The 21,495-nt window shown below is 35.6% G+C and overlaps 1 protein-coding gene across 1 annotated transcript in view; it reads left to right on the forward strand.

The window, feature by feature from the left end:
* Positions 1-18,895, forward strand: part of LHX9 (LIM homeobox 9) — a 59,646-nt gene extending 40,751 nt beyond the window's left edge. Inside the window, 9 exon segments of the mRNA XM_053693506.1 lie at positions 11,329-11,347; positions 11,349-11,408; positions 11,411-11,486; positions 11,489-11,565; positions 11,567-11,644; positions 11,646-11,682; positions 17,013-17,087; positions 17,090-17,220; positions 18,542-18,895. Coding sequence (XP_053549481.1) covers positions 11,329-11,347; positions 11,349-11,408; positions 11,411-11,486; positions 11,489-11,565; positions 11,567-11,644; positions 11,646-11,682; positions 17,013-17,087; positions 17,090-17,220; positions 18,542-18,799 — 811 coding nt within the window. The 3' untranslated portion in view covers positions 18,800-18,895.
* Positions 18,896-21,495: the final 2,600 nt, after the last annotated feature.

Below are 21,495 nucleotides of genomic sequence, written 5' to 3' on the forward strand. Positions count from 1 at the left end.
TTTCCTCCAACGTTAAATTGTGACCTCTTGTCACAATCAATTTTCTTGGAATAAACAGAGCTTTCTGCCCTCTCTGTATATGGCGTTTCAAGCCAGCATTAGGCTCTTAGTCATGACATGACTAAGAGGCCTAATGCTGGCTTGAAACGTTGTATATCAATGGGACCCATGACAAAAGAATAAAGGTCTTTTAAAGAAATTGGTGGCTGGAGTTTTTGAATTTTATGGACTTTGGTGAGACTTGGCAAGTCTGTTACTCCGTGCCCCACTGGAAGAGGTAAATTGGTGTGCTGTTTTTCCATTTTTTTGATATTCTCTGTATATGGGCCCTTGAATATATTTATATAAAGTAATCATGTCACCCCTCAAGTGCCCTTTTTTCTAAAGAAAACAGACCCAGTTTGGCTAGCCTCTCCTCATAGCTTAAATTCTCCAACCCTCTTATTAGCTTTGTGGCCTTTCTCTGAACTTTTTTCTAGTTCTGCAATATCTTTTTTTGCGATCGGCTACCTAGAACTGCACTCCATACTCAAGGTGAGGTCTTAACAGGGCTTTATATAGTGACAGAAGTAGGCTTTCCTCCTTTGAATCAATGCCTCTTTTAATACATGCTATTATCTTTTTTGCCTTTGAAGCTTGTTATCTATTACTACCCGCCAAATCCATTTCCTCCTATGTTTGGCTAAGTCTTGTCCCATTTAAATAATATATTGCCTGCTTATTTTTACTTCCAAAATGTAGAACCTTGCATTTTCCCGTATTAAATCTCATTTTCCGTTTACCTGCCCATCCTTCTAATTTTTGCAGGTCCTTTGGTAACGAAAGTTCATCCTGCACTGACCTAATGACCTTACTTAACTTAGTATCATCTGCAAAAATAGAGATGTCGCTATTTAATCCTTGCTCCAAGTCATTTATAAAATATTTAAATAGAACAGGGCCCAGTACTGATCCCTGGGGGGACTCCACTGATTACCTTTGTCCAATCTGAGTATGATCCATTTACTACTACTCATTGCTCCCTATCTTTTATCCAGTTATTTATCCATGAGCTAACATTTTCAGATATTCCCAGTCCCTTAATTTTGTGCATTAATCTCTCATGTGGCACTGGAAAATCTAAGTATATCACATCAACTGATTCCTCTTTATCTATATTTTTACTTACTTCCACATAGAATCTAATTAGATTAGTTTGACATGATTGTCAGATACTTGTTAGTCAGTATGTACCTTAAGCATCTCCTATATAAGGCTACTCCTCCCCTTCCACCTGCCAATTAATGCGTTTGTGTTACTGACTAAGTCGCCTTGACACAGATACTATTTCTCCTGCTAAAGCTAAAAACTTTTACTATTCAGGAATAATCTACCTGCACAACGAGTTGTGCCTTTCAAACAACCAAGCAAGCACCTTTCTGGTTACGGACCTTTGCAGCTACTACCTCTGTTACCTGTATACCGGATCTTCCACTTAAACTACCGAGGATTAAGGCTGTGTAACACACTGCACTGAACTTTTACATACCGCTTCTCAGTTCCAGCCGTTTACAAACTTTTACCGCTCCTGAATTGGTTTGTCTCCTCTGTGTGCTCAGCGTCCACTCTGCCTGTCAGCTTTACCAGCCTCCTGATTGGACAGTTCGCACGCACACCCTCACAGCCGCTGCTGCTGCAGCTACGAAGCACTTCTCCCTGCAGAGTGAATCAAGCTTTCTCTTGCTACAAACTCTCAAGTTACTGCCTTGCAACTTGTATTATACACAGTAAGAACTTTTACTAACAACTAAAGGAACTTTATTGTACAGCTCATTCAACAGAACAACATTATTCTCTGCTCTCTGTTTACTATCTCAGGCAACACCTGTCCTGTTAGTTGCATGCCCGGTGGAATACATTATCGTTCCTCCTCTGGTTACTTCAGACCTTATACACTTCCAACACCTACTCCTGTAACAGAGATAACAGGGGTCTACTTAAAAACCAACCATGCTCTTCTAATTATTACAGGGACTGCAGTTGTGATCCACTATATAAGGAACATTTCCTCCATATTACCTAACAATGATCTATTTCTCATTAAAACCATTTTGATTAGAACTCACAATCTTGTTTGCACAAATATGCTCATCAATATAATCCATTATAATCCCTTCAAATATCTTCCCCCACTAACTGGTCTATAGCTTCCTGGATCATCCTGCTTCCCTTTTTGAAGAGTGGCACCACATCAGCTTTACGCCAATCCTGGGGGACCATGCCTGAGGATAATGAGTCTTGAAAAATAAGAGTAGACGTTTGTCTATAACAGTGCTAAATTCCCTTAACACCCTTGGGTGTATTCCCATCTGGGCCTGGAGTTTTATTTACCTTAATATTATCTAGTTTTTTCCTAATATCCTCTAAACAAAACCCAGTTAATGGTAAGGGCTGGCATGTTCTATTTTTGTTCAAAAACATAATTATGCTTTACCTGATAAATTTATTCTCTCTTGTGGTGTCTCCAGTCCACGATCATCCATTACTTGTGGGATATTCTCCTTCCCAACTGGATGTTGCAAAGAGGATCACCCACAGCAGAGCTGCTATATAGCTCCTCCCCAATCTGGCCATATCCAGTCATTCGACCGAAACAAGCAGAGAAAGAGAAGAAACCATAGGGTGCAGTGGTTGACTGTAGTTTAAATTAAAATTTAGACCTGCCTTAAAAAGATAGGGCGGGCCGTGGACTGGATACACCACAAGAGAAATACATTTATCAGGTAAGCATAAATTATGTTTTCTCTTGTAAGGTGTATCCAGTCCACGGATCATCCATTACTTGTGGGATTACCAATACCAAAGCTAAAGTACACGGATGAAGGGAGGGACAAGGCAGGCTTAAATGGAAGGAACCACTGCCTGTAGAACCTTTCTCCCAAAAATAGCCTCCGAAGAAGCAAAAGTATTCAAATTTGTAAAATTTGAAAAGGTATGAAGCGAAGACCAAGTCGCCGCCTTGCAAAATCTGTTCAACAGAAGCCTCATTCTTAAAGGCCCAGGTGGAAGCCCACAGCTCTAGTAGAATGAGCTGTAATTCTTTCAGGGGGACTGCTGTCCAGCAGTCTCATAGGCTAAGCGTATTACGCTCCGAAGCCAAAAAGAAAGAGAGGTTGCCGAAGCTTTTTGACCTCTCCTCTGTCCAGAGTAAACAACAAACAGTGTAGATGTTTGGCGAAAATCTTTAGTAGTTTGTAAGTAAAACTGCAAAGCCCGGACCACGTCCAGATTATGTAAAAGACGTTCCTTCTTTGAAGAAGGATTAGGACACAATGATGGAACAACAATCTCTTGATTGATATTCTTGTTAGAAACTATCTTAGGTAAAAACCCAGGTTTTGTACGCAGAACTACTTTATCTGAATGGAAAATCAGATAAGGAGAATCACATTGTAAGGCAGATAACTCAGAGACTCTCCGAGCCGAGGAAATAGCCATCAAAAACAGAACTTTCCAAGATAAAAGTTTAATATCAATGGAATGAAGGGGTTCAAACGGAACCCCTTGAAGAACTTTAAGAACCAAGTTTAAGCTCCATGGGGGAGCAACAGGTTTAAACACAGGCTTAATTCTAACCAAAGCCTGTCAAAAAGCTTGAACGTCTGGAACTTCTGCCAGACGCTTGTGCAAAAGAATAGACAGAGCAGAAATCTGTCCCTTTAAATAACTAGCTGATAATCCTTTTTCCAAACCCTCTTGGAGAAAGGACAATATCCTAGGAATCCTAACCTTACTCCATGAGTAATTCTTGGATTCACACCAATAAAGATATTTACGCCATATCTTATGATAGATTTTCCTGGTGACAGGCTTTCGTGCCTGTATAAGGGTATCAATGACTGACTCGGAGAAGCCACGCTTTGATAAAATCAAGCGTTCAATCTCCATGCAGTCAGTCTCAGAGAAATTAGATTCGGATGATTGAAAGGACCTTGTAGTAGAAGGTCTTGTCTCAGAGGCAGGATCCATGGTGGAAAGGATGACATGTCCACTAGGTCTGCATACCAGGTCCTGCGTGGCCACGCAGGCGCTATCAATATCACAGATGCTCTCTCCTGTTTGATTTTGGTAATCAGTCGAGGGAACAGAGGAAACGGTGGAAACACATAAGCCAGGTTGAAGAACCAAGGCGCTGCTAGAGCATCTATCAGTGCCGCTTCTGGGTCCCTGGACCTGGATCCGTAACAAGGAAGCTTGGCGTTCTGGCGAGACGCCATGAGATCCAGTTCTGGTTTGCCCCAACGATGAACCAATTGAGCAAACACCTCCGGATGGAGTTCCCACTCCCCCGGATGAAAAGTCTGACGACTTAGAAAATCCGCCTCCCAGTTTTCTACACCTGGGATATGGATTGCTGATAGGTGGCAAGAGTGAGTCTCTGCCCAGTGAATTATCTTGGAGACTTCTAACATCACTAGGGAACTCCTGGTTCCCCCTTGATGGTTGATGTAAGCCACAGTCGTGATGTTGTCCGACTGAAATCTGATGAACCTCAGGGTTGCTAACTGAGGCCAAGCTAGAAGAGCATTGAATATTGCTCTTAACTCCAGAATATTTATTGGGAGGAGTTTCTCCTCCTGAGTCCACGATCCCTGAGCCTTCAGGGAATTCCAGACTGCACCCCAACCTAGAAGGCTGGCATCTGTTGTTACAATTGTCCAATCTGGCGAAAGGTCATACCTTGGACAGATGGACCCGAGAAAAGCCACCAGAGAAGAGAATCTCTGGTCTCTTGATCCAGATTTAGCAGAGGGGACCAATCTGTATAATCCCCATTCCACTGCCTGAGCATGCATAGTTGCAGCGGTCCTGAGGTGTAAGGCGCGCAAATGGCACTATGTCCATTGCCACTACCATCAAGCCGATTACTTCCATACACTGAGCCATCGAAGGGCCGCGGAATAGAATGAAGAACACGGCAAGATTTTAGAAGCTTTGATAACCTGGATTCTGTCAGGTAAATCTTAATTTCTACAGAATCTATCAGAGTCCCCCTAGGAGTAGACTCTTGTGAGGTGGGGAATAGAGAACTCTTTTTTCCTCGTCACCTTCCACCCATGTGACTTGAGAAATGCCAGAACTATGTCCGTATGTGACTTGGCAATCTGAAAGCTTGACGCCTGTATCAGGATGTCGTCCAGATAAGGGGCCACTGATATACCTCGCGGTCTTAGAACCGCCAGAAGCGATCCCAGAACCTTTGTAAAGATTCTTGGAGCTGTAGCTAACCCGAAGGGAAGAGCCACAAATTGGTAATGCCTGTACAGAAAGGCAAACCTTAGGAACCGATGATGATCTTTGTGAATCGGTATTTGAAGGTAAGCATCCTTCAAATCCACTGTGGTCATGTACTGACCCTCCTGGATCATAGGTAGGATGGTCCGAATAGTTTCCATTTTGAACGATGGAACTCTGAGGAATTTGTTTAAGATCTTTAGATCCAAAATGGGTCTGAAGGTTCCTTCTTTTTTGGGAACCACAAACAGATTTGAATAAAAGCCCTGTCCCTGTTCCGTCTGTGGAACTGGACAGATCACTCCCATAACTAGGAGGTCTTGCACACAGCGTAAGAATGCCTTTTTCTTTATCTGGTTTACAGATAATCTCGAAAGGTGAAATCTCCCTTGAGGAGGGGAAGCTTTGAAGTCCAGAAGATATCCCTGAGATATGATCTCCAATGAACATCTCTTGCCCACGCCTGGGCGAAGAGAGAAAGTCTGCCCCCTACTAGATCCGTTACCGGGTAGGGGGCCGTTCCTTCATGCTGTCTTAGAGGCAGCAGCAGGCTTTCTGGCCTGCTTGCCTTTGTTCCAGGACTGGTTAGGTTTCCAGCCCGGCTTGGATTGAGCAAAAGTTCCCTCTTGTTTTGTAGCAGAGGAAGTTGATGCTGCACCTGCCTTGAAATTTCGAAAGGCACGAAAATTAGACTGTTTGGCCCTTGATCTGGCCCTGTCCTGAGGAAGGGTATGACCCTTACCTCCAGTAATGTCAGCAATAATTTCCTTCAAACCAGGCCCGAATAGGGTCTGCCCCTTGAAGGGAATGTTAAGTAATTTAGACTTTGAAATCACGTCAGCTGACCAAGATTTAAGCCATAGCGCCCTACGCGCCTGGATGGCGAATCCAGAATTCTTAGCCGTTAGTTTAGTCCCAAAATGAACAATTGGCATCAGAAACAAAAGAATTAGCTAGCTTAAGTGTTCTACAGTTTGTCAAGTATTTCAGTCAATGGAGTAGCTGTCTGAAAGGCCTCTTCCAGAGTCTCAAACCAGAACGCCGCAGGCGCAATGCCTGCAAGGGGCTGCAGGATACAAACCTTTGTTGAATAAACATTTTCTTAAGGTAACCTTCTAATTTTTTATCCATTGGATCTGAAAAAGCACAACTGTCCTCGACAGGGATAGTGGTACGCTTTGCTAAAGTAGAAACTGCTCCCTCCACCTTAGGAACCGTCTGCCATACAGTCCCGTGTGGTGGCGTCTATTGGAAACATTTTTCTAAAAAATAGGAGGGGGGGAAAATGGCACACCGGGTCTATCCACTCCTTATTAATAATTTCTGTAAACCTTTTAGGAATTGGAAAAAACAATCAGTACACACCGGCACTGCATAGTATTTATCCAGTCCTACCACAATTTCTCTGGCACTGCAATTGTGTCACAGTCATTCAGAGCAGCTAAACCTCCCCCAAGCAATACACCGGAGGTTCTCAAGCTTACATTTAAAAGTAGAAATATCTGAATCAGGTTTCCCCGAATCAGAAATGTCACCCACAGACTGAAGCTCTCCTTCCTCAGCTTCTGCCTGAGATAAAAATAGTACGACTCCGGTACCATTTAAAAACAATAAAATCTTGATTGAAGAAAAAACTAACTATATTACACCACTTTCCACTCTTACTACGCTCCAGCTAATGTTGAGAGTTGCAAGAGAATGACTGGATATGGCAGTTAGGGGAGGAGCTATATAGCAGCTCTGCTGTGGGTGATCCTCTTGCAACTTCCTGTTGGGAAGGAGAATATCCCACAGTAATGGATGATCCGTGGACTGTATACACTTACAAGAGAATAGTATCATCCAATGGTTCCTCTCTTGTGTATACTGAAGAAAAAAAACTGGTTTAATACCTCCAGCCTTCTCCCCTTGTCACTGTTAATCATGCTACCCTCCCACACATTTTAATGTACCTATATTGTCTTCTCTTCGATTTCTTGCTATTTATGTACTTAAATATTTTTTCGGGGTTAGACTAGAATCCTTTGCAATTAATTTTTCATTTTCAATTTTGACTAATTTGATTGCTTTTTTTGCATGCTTTGTTACATTCCTTATATATATATGGAATGTTGAGTCTGTACTATTTCTTTGAATAATTTAAATGCCTGTTTTTTTCCTAATTTTTCTTAACACAATTTTATTCAGCCCCCACATTGGATTGGATTTTTTATTTTTATAACCATATGGTATTTGTTGATATGTATATTTATTTAACAAAGTTTTAAATGTTATCCATTTATCCTCTGTATTTTTATAGAGAATAATTTGTCCCAATTTATGTTATTTAATGATTTCCCTTAAATCGTTGAATTTTGCTTTCTTAAAATTAAAAGTCTTTGTTAAACCTTTAAGACACTGCTTATGAAAAGAGATTTCAAATGTGGCCATGTTATGATCACTGTTACCCAAATGTTCTTATATCTATATTATTTGATAGCACTAAATCTAATATAGTGTTACTCCTAGTTGGCTCTCTATTAATTGTGACATTAAGTTATCCCTGAGAACATTTAAAAATCTATCCCCTTATCCTGAATTAACTAGTTTTATTGGCCCAGTTTATATCAGGGTAGTTAAAACATCCCATAATTACAGCACTGTTATTAGCAGCCTACCTATTTGCATTAGTAGTTGAGTTTTCTCCAGGTCACTAATATTGGGGGACTTGTAGCATGTTCCTAGTATATTTTTTTTTGGATCCCACTCTTTATTTCCACCCACAGGGTCTCCACATTGTCGCCTGTAACATAAATATCTTCCCTTATTGTAGGTTTAAGGTTAGGTTTAATATTCCATGCAGATTCCTCCACCCCTTTTTTATTCCTAATAAATTATACCCCTCTAAGTTAAGCTGCCCAGTCATGTGAATCATCCCAATCAAGTTCAGTTATACTGATAACATCATAGTCCCTCTTCTGCAACTAAGAACTCCATCCTCCCCCATTTTACCTGTCATGATTCTTGCATTTGTTGCCATACATTTAATTTTCATGTGCTTTCTGCTGCTACTTGGTGTGCGTGGTCCTCCATACTTTCTAATGTGATATACATTTTCTACATATTGTGGTTTTTTAATTTCACTGTGATCCAGCTTACATTACATTTTTTTTAAAATACATGCAACCATCTGCACCAACAAGGTGTCCTCTGGCTTTCTGCTTCAATGCAGCATACCTGAGTATAGCAATGCTTACACTATTACACTTGCTTCCCAATTACCTTTAAGAAAATCTAAACCCCCAGATTTTATCTTTAATGATTCAGATAGAGCAGCAATTTTAAAGGGCCATTATACACTCATTTTTTCTTTGCATAAATGTTTTGTAGATGATCTATTTACATAGCCCATAAAGTTTTTTGTTTTTAAATGTATAGTTTTGCTTATTTTTAAATAACATTGCTCTGATTTCAGGACTCCTAACCAAGCCCCAAAGTTTTATGTGAAATACCCGTCAGCTGCCTTCTCCAGCTTGCTCCTGTTTGTGTAAAGGGTCTTTTCATATGCAAAGGAAGGGGGGGGGGAGGGTCTTATTTCCCACTTTGCAGTGGGCTTTCCCAGCTACATTTTCAACAGAGCTAAACTGAGAGCTTCTAAGTAAGTTTTAAACAGTTTTTATACTGGAATTTTTATATCAGTATCTGAGCATCTTATTCTTTATAGTAGTGTCTATTACATGCAGTTATATGAAAATGAGTGTATACTGTCCCTTTAAGCAACTTTCTAATTTAATCTTATTATCAAATTTTCTCCTGTCTCATCTTGCTATCTTTATTTTAAAAACAGGAATGTAAAGCTTAGAAACAGGCACATTTTTTTAGTTCAGTACTTGGGTTACGCTTGCTTTATTGGTGGCTAAATGTACTCGCTAATAAGCCAAGCGTTATCCAACAATAATACATTAAAAATAAATATTACTCTCAGATATACCACTTTCTGATAGATATGTATATGTATATATATATTTATATATATCTGTATATATAATGTTTGTCTGTTTAAATGTGTATTTATGTGTTTATATGTGTATATACAAACATATATACACATGTATATACATATATACACATATATATTTACACTTTGGATGTATGTGAAGAACATTAGAATGTAAAAATATGCATAACTACCTTTGGGTTTAGGGTTGGTTCTAATTTGTGTGTTAGGTTAGCGCACAAGCGATAAGTGTTTTTTTTTTTAACACCGGTGCTCCATTGAAGTCTAAGGAAAGAAGAAGTTAACGTGGTTGCGATATCCGAAGTCCCATCGGGTTTTGCTTGTGCGTGTTTACTTTCAACTTGTAATATGCTCACTAATCTGGCCGTGTAAAAAGCTTACTTTGAGTGCAGTTAGTGCAAGAGTGAACAAGTCTGATTAGCGGCGCCACTCTGTAATCTAGATCTATGTGTTTAATCTCTTTGCAGAGGTTAAACACATTTTTATATCGCGAGCAATGGGGGCAATATAAAAACTCTAAACATAGTATTTTCGTTTTTGCACTTCACGTATTTGCTTATTCCAGGTCATAAATAACTTGTGGAACACATAGAATAACTGAAATATTCTTAGGAAATACAGGATATAGGAAAGAGGCAAATGACTATCTATTGGCCACTCTTGGTATTTGCTTTTTTAATCTCGTATTGTTTCAAGGGCGTTTGAAAGCTCACAATCTGCAGTTTCCTGGCTCCTCCTGGATATCTCACCTACAGTATGTGTCATAACTCAGTGCTTTTCAATTACAGTCCACCAGGGAATGCTATTGAAGGGTAAGAGCAGGTTAGTAACTATGGTTTATGATCTTCTGATTATTTCAATTGTGCTTTAGTTCAGATATTACTAAACTCCTGTCCCATTAGTGTGCCCCTGAGAACTGGAATTGAAAAAACTACTTCCTGCTGTACTGGCTACTCCTTAGGTCCTGGCCACTTCATGGCTATCTCATTGATGGAACTGGACACTCCCTAGCTATCTCTTTCTTTGTCCAGAAAAACTTCCTGGCTAACTATTGCTAAGTCGATGCTACTTCTTGGCTATCACACTACTGGGAATTGTTGAGTTTTGGCCATTCTGGCTATCTCAACTGTTGTGTTTTGGCCAATCTCTGGCTATTTCCTGACCCCCTCTCTGACTATCTCATTACTATTTTCTGGCCCACTTACTGGATATATCACTACTATTTCCTTGGAATTGCATGGGTCTCTCACCGTTGCCTATTACTTACTCCATATGTATCTCATTTCTGTCTACAATTTCTGGCACTCACGGCTTTCTCTTCACAGAACTCTAGTGATCCTCTCTATTGTCCTCACTCCTGCTGGTTGTTTTTTGTTTTGTTATTTTCACTTGTCACACTGCTCTCTTCTGGCCATTCATGTATCAGTCTCCCTACTCACATTTCATTATGATTTTTGGCCAAGCCTTCCCTCATGTTTCAATAACACAGTATATACGTATATATATAGATAATTATTCTAACAGCTGCTGACTCAAACCCATCTGATACCACAAAATACGTGCTTAAATATTATTGAAAGGTGTAGTTAGTGGTTAGGAACTGAGGGAGTGGATTGGTGGAACCCCAGTGACAGGTAACATGAGTTGAGACTTTGTCCTCTAGAGAGAACCATGAAGGAAAGCAGATCCCAGTTTTACATGCCCCTCCTTCTGAGGAACATCAGCTTGGTCAAAAAAAGAACAGTGATGTTTGTGTTTAGTGTACCATATGACTTCAGTCTCTATATTGGAGGAGGTGAGTTTCCTTGGTAGACTATCATAGTCTTGAAAGTTAAATAATGTTTTCCAAAATAATGCTGTTAGCACACAGTTTATATGTTTATAAGGAATATCATTTACCATCAAGTACTAGATTACATGTACAGAAATAGTTAATGGATGGTCAGGGTTTACTGTTCTGGTTAATTTCTAAATATTAATAAATGCTATTGCAGAATGACAACTGTCAGGGCACAGTTTCCTGCCCCCTGGTGAACTATCTCTCTGTTTGTCTCCAGAAGGTTTTCAGTCCAGAGGTTGTGCCCGTTGCCACCTAGGTATTCTTGCCTCGGAGATGGTCATGAGAGCGAGGGAGTCTGGTCCTACCACCTGAGTTGCTTCACTTGCACCACCTGTAACAAGACCTTAAGTACAGGAGACCACTTTGGCATGAAGGAAACCTGGTGTACTGTAGAGCTCACTTTGAGCTACTGGTTCAAGGGGACTTTCATCCACAACTCAGCTACACTGAGCTCCTCAGCTCAGGGTGGTGGGCTGGCCGCTTTACCCTACTTCACTAATGGGACAGGCACTGTACAAAAGGGAAGGCCAAGGAAAGCGGAAAAGCCCAGCTTTAGGAGTGGACATCATCAACAATATACATCAGGTTAGGACTTCTGCCATTCCCATTAAACACACAACTGTCAATAGACTACATTGCTTTTACATGGGGACTGACTCTTTAATGTATTAAACATGCCCAATGTCATTAGGTCACATTGCTCCTACATGAGACTGAATCGTTAATCCATTTAGCATGTCACTGGAATTAGGTAACATTACTCCTACATGGGCCTGACCCTTTAAAAATTGAATTGTCATCAGAATCACATTTGCCCATACATGGGAATGACTCTTATACTTGATAAACATTTAAATGTCTTTAGGAATCCATACATGTGATTGTGTTAATGTAATAAAATCACTTTTATCTACACGGGACCAACCAATTAGCCCATTAAATGTAGTTGTAAAAAGTTTACTTTTCCCCATGTGGCACTACCCATGTGGCTACTAGAGAGGGTTGAAAATGTTGCTATGCACATTCATTATAGTCCCTTTGTGGCAACAAAGAGGTTTCTCCTTACAAATATAAATATTCATAGGGTTCCCTTTAAATAAAACTGACCCTTTTCATTTTGCCAGAATGTTTTCACATGGGATTGACTATTATATGATTTCCTAATAATACCCAGCTCTACTTTACCAGAAATTGCCAGGATCTAGAATCCCCACAAATGTATATTGTGCCTTATGATGCGTGATGCACACAGCATGGACACCTCCTGTGCTAATTATTTCCCATTAATTAGGAGTGACACTGGAATCCCTTGGATGAAAACCAGTATTTAATCATCCGTTTAAAGCTCAGAGCTCAAACATACCTCATAGTCGCTTCATAACCAACAGGCTATGCTGCACACGTGTGTCACACCCATCACACATTTTAAGTTATTGCTCTTTGTAAATAGTTATTTGATCTCTCTATTTTTTCTTAGTTTTTAAATGTTTATGTTATAACTAAAAAGTGACACTAATCTTTGTATTTGAATAGTGACAATAGTGAACATTTATTTGTTACAATACAAGAAATTAATTGGACACAAAAGGCACTAGGAAAGTGCATGGTTTATAATAGAGGTGGGATAAGAATGCAAACAAAAAAATGCAAGCATTGAGACTGAAATACTAATATATATATATATATATATAATATATATATATATACATACACAGAGAGAGAGAGAACATGGTGAACATGGAATGTATAACATAACTATAGCTTTGTATGCTAATTCACATTACAATAGCTGTGATACTCAATATAAAATAATGCAATTATTTTTTTTACTCACTTATACTTGAGTATTGTTACATTTTAATTATATAAACACTAAAATACATTATCTAGGAATAAAAATAAACAATATAGTTGTATCATTGTGGGTAAAAATGTAAGATATTTTAAATAATATACATATATTACAGAAGAAGTAAATTAATCCTCATTTTTGATCAAAAGATCTTAGGGGGCTAAAAAATATTTCTCACCCATATTTGATTCACAAAACAACAGCTTTCCTAGAAAAAAAAACAACAACAATTGTCCTATGCAAACAAATTTCATTTATATCCACAGAGGTAATTTAATTGTTTGATAAACATTATGAGAGACCTCTCATGAATGTACTACACAAAAAAAATTCAATGATTAAATAAACACATTGGCTTTTTAAAATTAAAATAAACTTCAAATTCTTGTTAACATACAAAATTAAAAAGTTGATTATTTCTCAATTACCATATTTTTTTTTTTAAAAGGGTACTATTTCAAAAATTATTTTGCTAAAAGAAAATAGTTTTGTTTCAATAATTGTATAAATGTATAAATCTGGAACGAATTGATTGCCATAGCTTTTTTGTACTTTAAAATGAAAATATGAAGGACTAGGTGCAGCAAAGATCATAGGTCTTTTAGAATAAAGCCCATCAACCCTCTCTCAACTTCTGCTCACCTTTGCTCCGAGGTCTATAAAGAAAGGCTAAAGCTTGATATAATGTGAGCTGTGACCATAATCCCTTAGGCACTAATAGGCTTTGTAAGGCCTGGTCACAAGTGGCTGACAACAATATTTTGGTTGCACCCAGCAGAAGTTCGAAGCATAAGTAAATATTTATTTAGTGACTTTAATTTGTTTTTGTTTATGATTAAAATAATTATAAATAGCAATTTGAGCCAACCTACATTATTTTCCTTTGACTGATAAGTGGGAGAGCTTTATTAATTAACAAATGTAATATATTAGGTGATTTATTATAATTAAAATTGTATAATTGTAATACATAATTTAATTTAACACAAATTTTTTTAACACAAATATAATTACACCAAAGTTATTTATAGAAAAAATATACAATAAGTAATAAAGTACTGAGGTTTTACATATAAATTGATCATGATATTAATATTTTTGTTTATAAAACCACAGCAGAGAAAATGTTTGTAATATCTTTTTGAAAATATTTTTTATAATTAATTTATATCATTTTAAAAAAATAATATAATTTTAAGAAAATTTAGTGTATCAATTAGAATGTCACATTATTTAAGCTTTTAGCAACATATATATGCTTTGGTATAACTCAAAAGGATGTCTGTAATCCTGTAATTAGTTTGCTTTAAACATATAATTTACTGGAAATCTGTCTCTACTTATTTGTGCAGCAAGAATTAAAGTCACTTTTTAAAATAAGAAATTTTATTCTCAATGTAAAATTGCTCATTTTTTATTTGAATTTTTAATTTTGTATAAGGTTTTGCCTTTAATGAACACTATGACGTTTAATACAGAGAGATTGATATAAAATGGTACCTTGTAACAGAATTACTCAAGAAAAGATGCTTAGTCCCAAAATAATGAGAGAAATACACAAAACTGATCAATAGTTCACCTAATATATTCATCTATTTTTAAGAGCAACTTTCATTTTGAATGCTGGATGTTTTTTAAAGGAATAGATGGAAAAAATGCCATCAAAGCATGTAGGCATAGTAAAAAATAAAAATAATATATATATATATTTATATTTCATTTTTTCACCACGATGAAGATTTTTTCACTTCAAGGAAGCATACATACCCTTTGGTTCTGCTACGTAAGATTTAGTGAAGAGTATGTTTTCTTGTTCAAACTATGCGTTAGTGCCCCTCTAATGGTATCTCAGGAGACGTGTTTAAAAAATAAGGTATTTTCCCATATATATATATATATATATATATATATTATATATAGTATATACAAATATATAAAGTGTTAGAAATTTGGAATACATAAGAAAATTCACTTAAAATATAAAATTATGAGCATAAATAATCAATATGTATATCTGATGCAGATATACAAATGTAAGCGTGTAATAATGCAGAAGAATATAACACAGTGACTACACCTAAATATGAAGATTTAATTATTGTCCACAGTATAATACACAGCCTTAAATTGATATTTAGGTGTTTTACTAATTTTTAGGAATGTGGAAGATTATATTTTAGCTAAACAAGTTATTACAGAATTAAAATAACCCATAAATTTCATGAAGACTTACAAAGAAAAAAAAATGTTAATTAGGTTTAACAGCTGAAACAGTGTCTAGTTTTATGCTTATGGAATACAAATCATTTATATATCTGCAGTTGAAATCTACACACACCGGCAACAGAATAAAAAGATTTCAGCACACCAAAATTTGGCAATGAATTAGAAATAAATATTAATAATAATAATAATTTAAAGGAAGGTAGTGAAAACTGTCAGATATCAATGATTTTCTATTCAATTCCAATTTATTATTATTATTAATATTATTATTAGCATTATTTTTTTAAATGATTTATTTATTACTAAAAAAAACTAAAAAATAAAATATAAAGCCTTACTGAATATATAAACAAAATCTAACCCCACCATTAAATTTTGTTTAATTATTTTTACTGTTCATATTAATAGTGAAGGATTTATACACCCAATACATAATAAAGGCTACATAAATATAACGTTTTTATATTATTATTATTAAATATAATGTTCTGTTTCTAGATAATACACTGTTCAATCATCAATTTTGTAGAATAAAATAGAATCTTATGATATTTATTGTGCATCGGGCTAAAAAGGAATTAGAAATAACTATGCTGTCACATCTTAGATAAAATACTAAATATATCATCAGTATTGTCTGTATTTAGATTTTATTTTAGCAACTGAATTTAATAAAATAAAATATAAGATGTAAACATTAAAAATTACAGTCATAGTCAATGTTTACATGATTAATCAAATTCTCTAAAAAAGGTAATAAAATAAATTGTGGTTTAGAAAAGAAGTTATGAATAACAGATGAGAAATTCTAATGTCATTATACAGAGTTTACCACTCATATCTTACCTGGAGATGCATTAAATAAATAATAATGTAGCTAAAGGAAAGCAATGGAGCATTGTCTAAATAGGATGTAATAATCCTAATCTATCTATCTATCTATCTATCTATCTCTCTATCTATCTATCTATCTATCTATAGTTTAGAGGATAGAAGGGAGATAATTTTATACAAATTTGCAATACAAATATAAAAAAAAGAAAACACCAAATTGTATAAATTATATTAAATACAAGGAACAGATTAAAAGCTAAGGTGCCTGAAATGTTGCAAGTAAAGGTCCGTTTTATATTTATGTTAACTGCTATGTACATTGTTATGTTTTCTGGATAAGATGAAGGGTTAAAAAGCAGTGTCCCTTGGAAACAAAGCATTGCTGCAGATGAATTTATAAAACAAGCTGTTTCTCATGAAATGTATTATATATGCATAATCCTGTTCAGAAAGTTTAGTTATGTAGGAGAATGATCATAATGTTCATATTTGTACTTATCTGATGTAAAAATCTAAGTTTCTAAATTTATTTCTGAGATGTACATCAATTTATAGTGTAGCCAAAAAAAGGTGTATACATATTGTATATTGGTAAAATTGATAATATGAGTTTTCAGGAGGTTTAAATTATAATTCAGTTATTGTAAGTAATGTTTTTCAATTTTGCATTCAAGTTTTTTTTTTTTTTAAAAAAGGATATTTGGTCCAATTTTTAATTGTTTTGGTTCAATTTTTAATTGTTTTATTACATTTTCTCAGATTAAATATTTTATCAGCACTATGGAATTTTGTGGCGCTATAAAAATAAATGATAATAATAATAATAATTATTATTATTATGCATTACTCATATGACAATTAAAATACACATTTATTTATTTTATTATCATATTGGTGTAGAAAAACGTTATTTTACTATTGTTATTTCATGTAAGAGATATGTTGCTATTGTATTCTGCTAATAAATCATTGGATTTGTCCTTTGTCTCATTACAAATCAGGGTGCAATGAAAATGATGCCGATCTGGACAGGGACCAGTCTTATCCTCCTTCACAAAAGACCAAAAGATGCGAACGTCCTTCAAGCATCACCAGCTCCGCACTATGAAATCCTACTTTGCTATAAACCACAATCCAGATGCAAAAGATCTCAAGCAACTGGCCCAGAAAACAGGATTAACTAAAAGAGTTTTGCAGGTGAGAGATAAGTGTCCCCTTTTCTTGGAATTACCATTGTGATGTTTGTTATGTTGAATAGGCCAGAGTCATATCATACCAATAGCCCCTATCATTCCATCAATTAGATATCGGAGTGCCAACACTAGCCCTGCCCACTGGTTTCTTTGGTGTTGAAACAATCTGTTGTTTACGTTTAGCAAAGCCTGAAGCAGAGATAAGTCTTAAAATAAGGCAGTCTCACACATACAAGGGTAGTCTAACATATTTTTGTAGAAAAAAGCAAGAAAGAACAACCTAATTCATGCACAGACACAGTTTCAGTTAAAGGTTACAGTTTTACATATTTATGGCACTCTCACTTGCAAGAGAACAATCTAAGTATTTGAACAGTAGTATGTTTCTCTCTTTGGATAACTGTCACTCAGTGTCACAGCTCTGTGATATACTGTAAGTTCACTACAAGTTTATCTTAAAGGGACATTAAATGCACAAAAGTTTTGTTATTAATTTGAAAGAGTGTTGCTAAAAAGTTAAAATATTTTTGCATTAAAAAACGGTTAAGTTAAATTTATTGTAATTTATACTAGATCTTATAGGAAGTACTTATTTGTGCCCAACTGATCCCTAGGGTCAGATTGCTTACTGGATGATAAAGACTTCCCACAGCTTTACCTCCACCTCATGAAAAATGTTTTATTCAGGAGATGCACATCTTTTTTTCAAAAGAAAATACTGAATGTAAATTACCTTATTTCAGATGTAACAAGGGGAAAAAAATACTTTAATGCCCCTTTAATGGTAAACTGTTTTGATAATTGAGGGACAGTTGCTCTGTTTCAATCTTACTCACTAGAAAACAGTCTCACTACATGACTTTTTTTTTAAAGCAGTCTAACTAATTGGACACCGACTCAATTATTCAATGTCTCACTCATTAGAGGGAAGTTCCAAATATCATAGGTTAGTTGTTACTTATTTAAGAATTGACAGGAAAGCAATCTCACACATTTAAGATAAGCAGTCTCATACATATACCTCAAATGTCTAAGACTGAATCAATCATGAGAAGTCAAACCTAAAGTGTAACCCTCCCCCTTCATTGTATGGCAGAATCATTTATATCATGTGACTAATTTAATTCTCCAAATGTTTTAGCCACTTCAGTGCCAGCTAATCAGTGACAGAGTGCTGGCAGAGAAGGGGGTAAACCTGACGGACAATATTTTTAAGGTGGGGCACTAAGCACTAAAAAAATAGAAGGGAGAAAACGTATATAGTAGATGTGAAAAAGAAAGCTTTAAAATAGTCGGTAAAGGAATGCACTGGGATTGGTTTGCAGGTTTGGTTTCAAAACGCAAGAGCGAAATTCAGAAGGAATCTTTTGCGACAGGAGAATGGGGGAGGAGATAAAGTGGACGGTTCCTCTCTCAGTGCTCCGGCATCTACGGACAGTGCTGCTCTTACACCAACTGGTGCCACGCCCACATTATCAGACCTCACCAGCCCCTCACTAAATGTTGGGGCATCCGTAACCCCAAACATGGACACCCGTGAATCTGGGAGCCCTTCACAAACAACCCTGACAAACCTTTTCTAACAAGTCCGGCAGCTCTACCCATGCTGGTCCATAAGAATTACTCACAAACTTTGCATTATTACTATTATTATTTTTTACATTTCTGTTCATCAATAAACGACAAACAATAAAAACAAAGATACAACACCTTTGGAACAAAGAGGAAGTTAAAGGACAGGATACAGAGATATGTGCCACGTCTTGCCAAATTTACAAATGCTACTGCTAAAAATCCCTTAGATGAATGTGGAAGTTAAAAAAAACAAAACAAAGTACATCAAAACAAACTTATCACATTTGAAAACAAATGCATTCCTGATATAGAAAAAGTCAAAGCATTTATTTATGGATTGTTGGCATAACAATCAACACATCTTAAAATTGCTTTTTCTAACACCAAAACAATGCATGTGTTTTAAAAATATAAAACAAATATAAAAATCAAACATATTTGTTTGGAAATGCTGTATTCACAGCATAAAATACATGAAGTCGCTTTTATGTCAGTTTGGTTGGTGTGTGCACAAAGATGGAGTAGAAAGGTACAACGCACAGACAATTTTCCTGAGTTTTTCTAGTAAATAGTGGCATGTTTATGTCAGTGTGCCCTCAGCTGACATTATCATTGCCAGAGCAAGGGGCTGCAATGTAGTGGGGCTGTAAAATAGGTTAAAGAGACCTGACACTTCTCTACTCTTTTTCTCCCCATCTTTAGTCTTCTCACTGTGAACCTCTATTGATTGTTATATGTCACTGTGCCTGCCCATCAGTTTTTTGACCTGTTAACCCATTTAACGATCTGATTAATTTTCTATAAAACACCATTATTTGGGGCCTGTTTCACTGTTTTGATAGCACTTTATTTTGTATTTTTAAATGACAGTTTTGGTCGCTTGATGGCACAAACCACACTAATTATGTGAAGTTCTCCTGTTGCCCCATAGTTTTTGGAGTATATTGATATCGTCCCTCATTTCCCCATTTTGCTCTGCCTTTTGGTCATGAAAGACACGTACAAGTCTAGCAAGTGCACATAGAAAACTGTACTTATCTTATTTTTCTTTCAGATGAAAACCTCATTTAGCGAGGGTTAAAAATACATTTACATATCCATATAAGTGCCTCTAAACTAATCATATATTACTTATTTCCACAATCCTGGGGAATGATTTAGCTAAAAATAAAAAAATATATAAAAATGTAAAGGAAATCAGCAAAAGTAGCATTGCCTTTGGAAAAGCTGAATCAAACTTTTTTATTATTTAATTATTTCCAATAAAAAGCCCAAATTTATATTTTTATCTTTAATATTAGTTTTTCCCCCCACATATTTTTTTTTGTGTCTGAATGTAATAAACATAATGTGCCAGTTATAAATTATTATTACTTTTTTACACTCAATCATCTTTCTGGAATTAAAAATAAATAATTACCAATTAAAAGCAAAATTGTATATTATTTTTATTATAAAGAAGAATCATATTTTGTTCTTTTTTATCTCCCATGTATAATTTTGAAATAATTATTATTACTATTTTTGGGATTTTGGAAATAAGAAATATGTAATTAAAATGTTTTTGAACATATTGAGGAGCTTTTTTCATTTTTTAAAATTTGTTATGGATCAGATTGTACCAGACAAACATTAAGTATTTCTAGATAATAGTTTTGTTACATTTGTATAAAATATCTCATGTGCAATGCTTTCATTTGGGCACAGGCTTCAAGCAGACAATGATAAAAGCAAAATTCTATTTTTGAGTTCTTATTGTATCTTTAAAGAAATATTTAATAATGGAACATTAAGACCAGAGAAGAAATCTAAAGGGCATTTTATTTAGCAGTTTAAAATCTAAAACTGCAACATGATTTTGTGATGTAACCATGGTAACCACATTTTTCAGCATACCATGGGCCACATTATATGTTTTTCTAATTGGTATAATCAAAAACAGCTAATTCCAGAAAATAACCTAATTTAAAAAAAAACAAAAAAAAAACTTAAATAGTTCCCATAGTCTAACATACGCCTACATTTTTAAAAAAAAAAATCTCCTGTGGTCAAAACGCTCAAAATTATTTTTTAGATGCAATAAAACTAAGAAGAGGGTACTTTCATAAGGAGCTAAAAGGAATGCAAGAAATAATGCTTTATGGAAACAAATCTTTAAAAATACAATAAAACTAGAAAGAGGGTATTTTCCAAGAATTGTTAAGAGAAATCAGTTAGATTAAATTCATAGGTGTGGTGATTTATGACATAACTTCATACATTACTTCATCTAACCTGATTTTTTTTAATTTAAAGCAAATGGTTTTGACATTGGTGAATGTTAATCTTTTTAATTAATTAAATGATTGTGTACCATTGTTCTCAACCAATGACTTGCTTTACCTATTAAAATTTTTGCACATTAAAGTGTTGCTATTAAGGAAAATGCTGTACTACATACTATTAAGAAAATCCTACTCATTTAGGGCTATATTACGAGCAGAGCGCAGTTTAGTGCTTCTGTTCAAGTTTAAAATTCACTAAACAGAGGATTTTTTTATGTGCGTGTATTACAAGTTGAAAGTAAAAAGTTTGTGTTCAAGCGAAACCCGACACGCGCTAGCAAATTATCGTGACTGCGTTAACTTCTTCTCCCCATATAAGCCAATGGAGAGCATAACTGAAAAAAAATCTATACTTGCGTGCTAACCCAACAGGAGTTATG

Source organism: Bombina bombina, chromosome 10 (assembly GCF_027579735.1).
Source record: "Bombina bombina isolate aBomBom1 chromosome 10, aBomBom1.pri, whole genome shotgun sequence".
Lineage (NCBI taxonomy): Eukaryota > Metazoa > Chordata > Amphibia > Anura > Bombinatoridae > Bombina > Bombina bombina.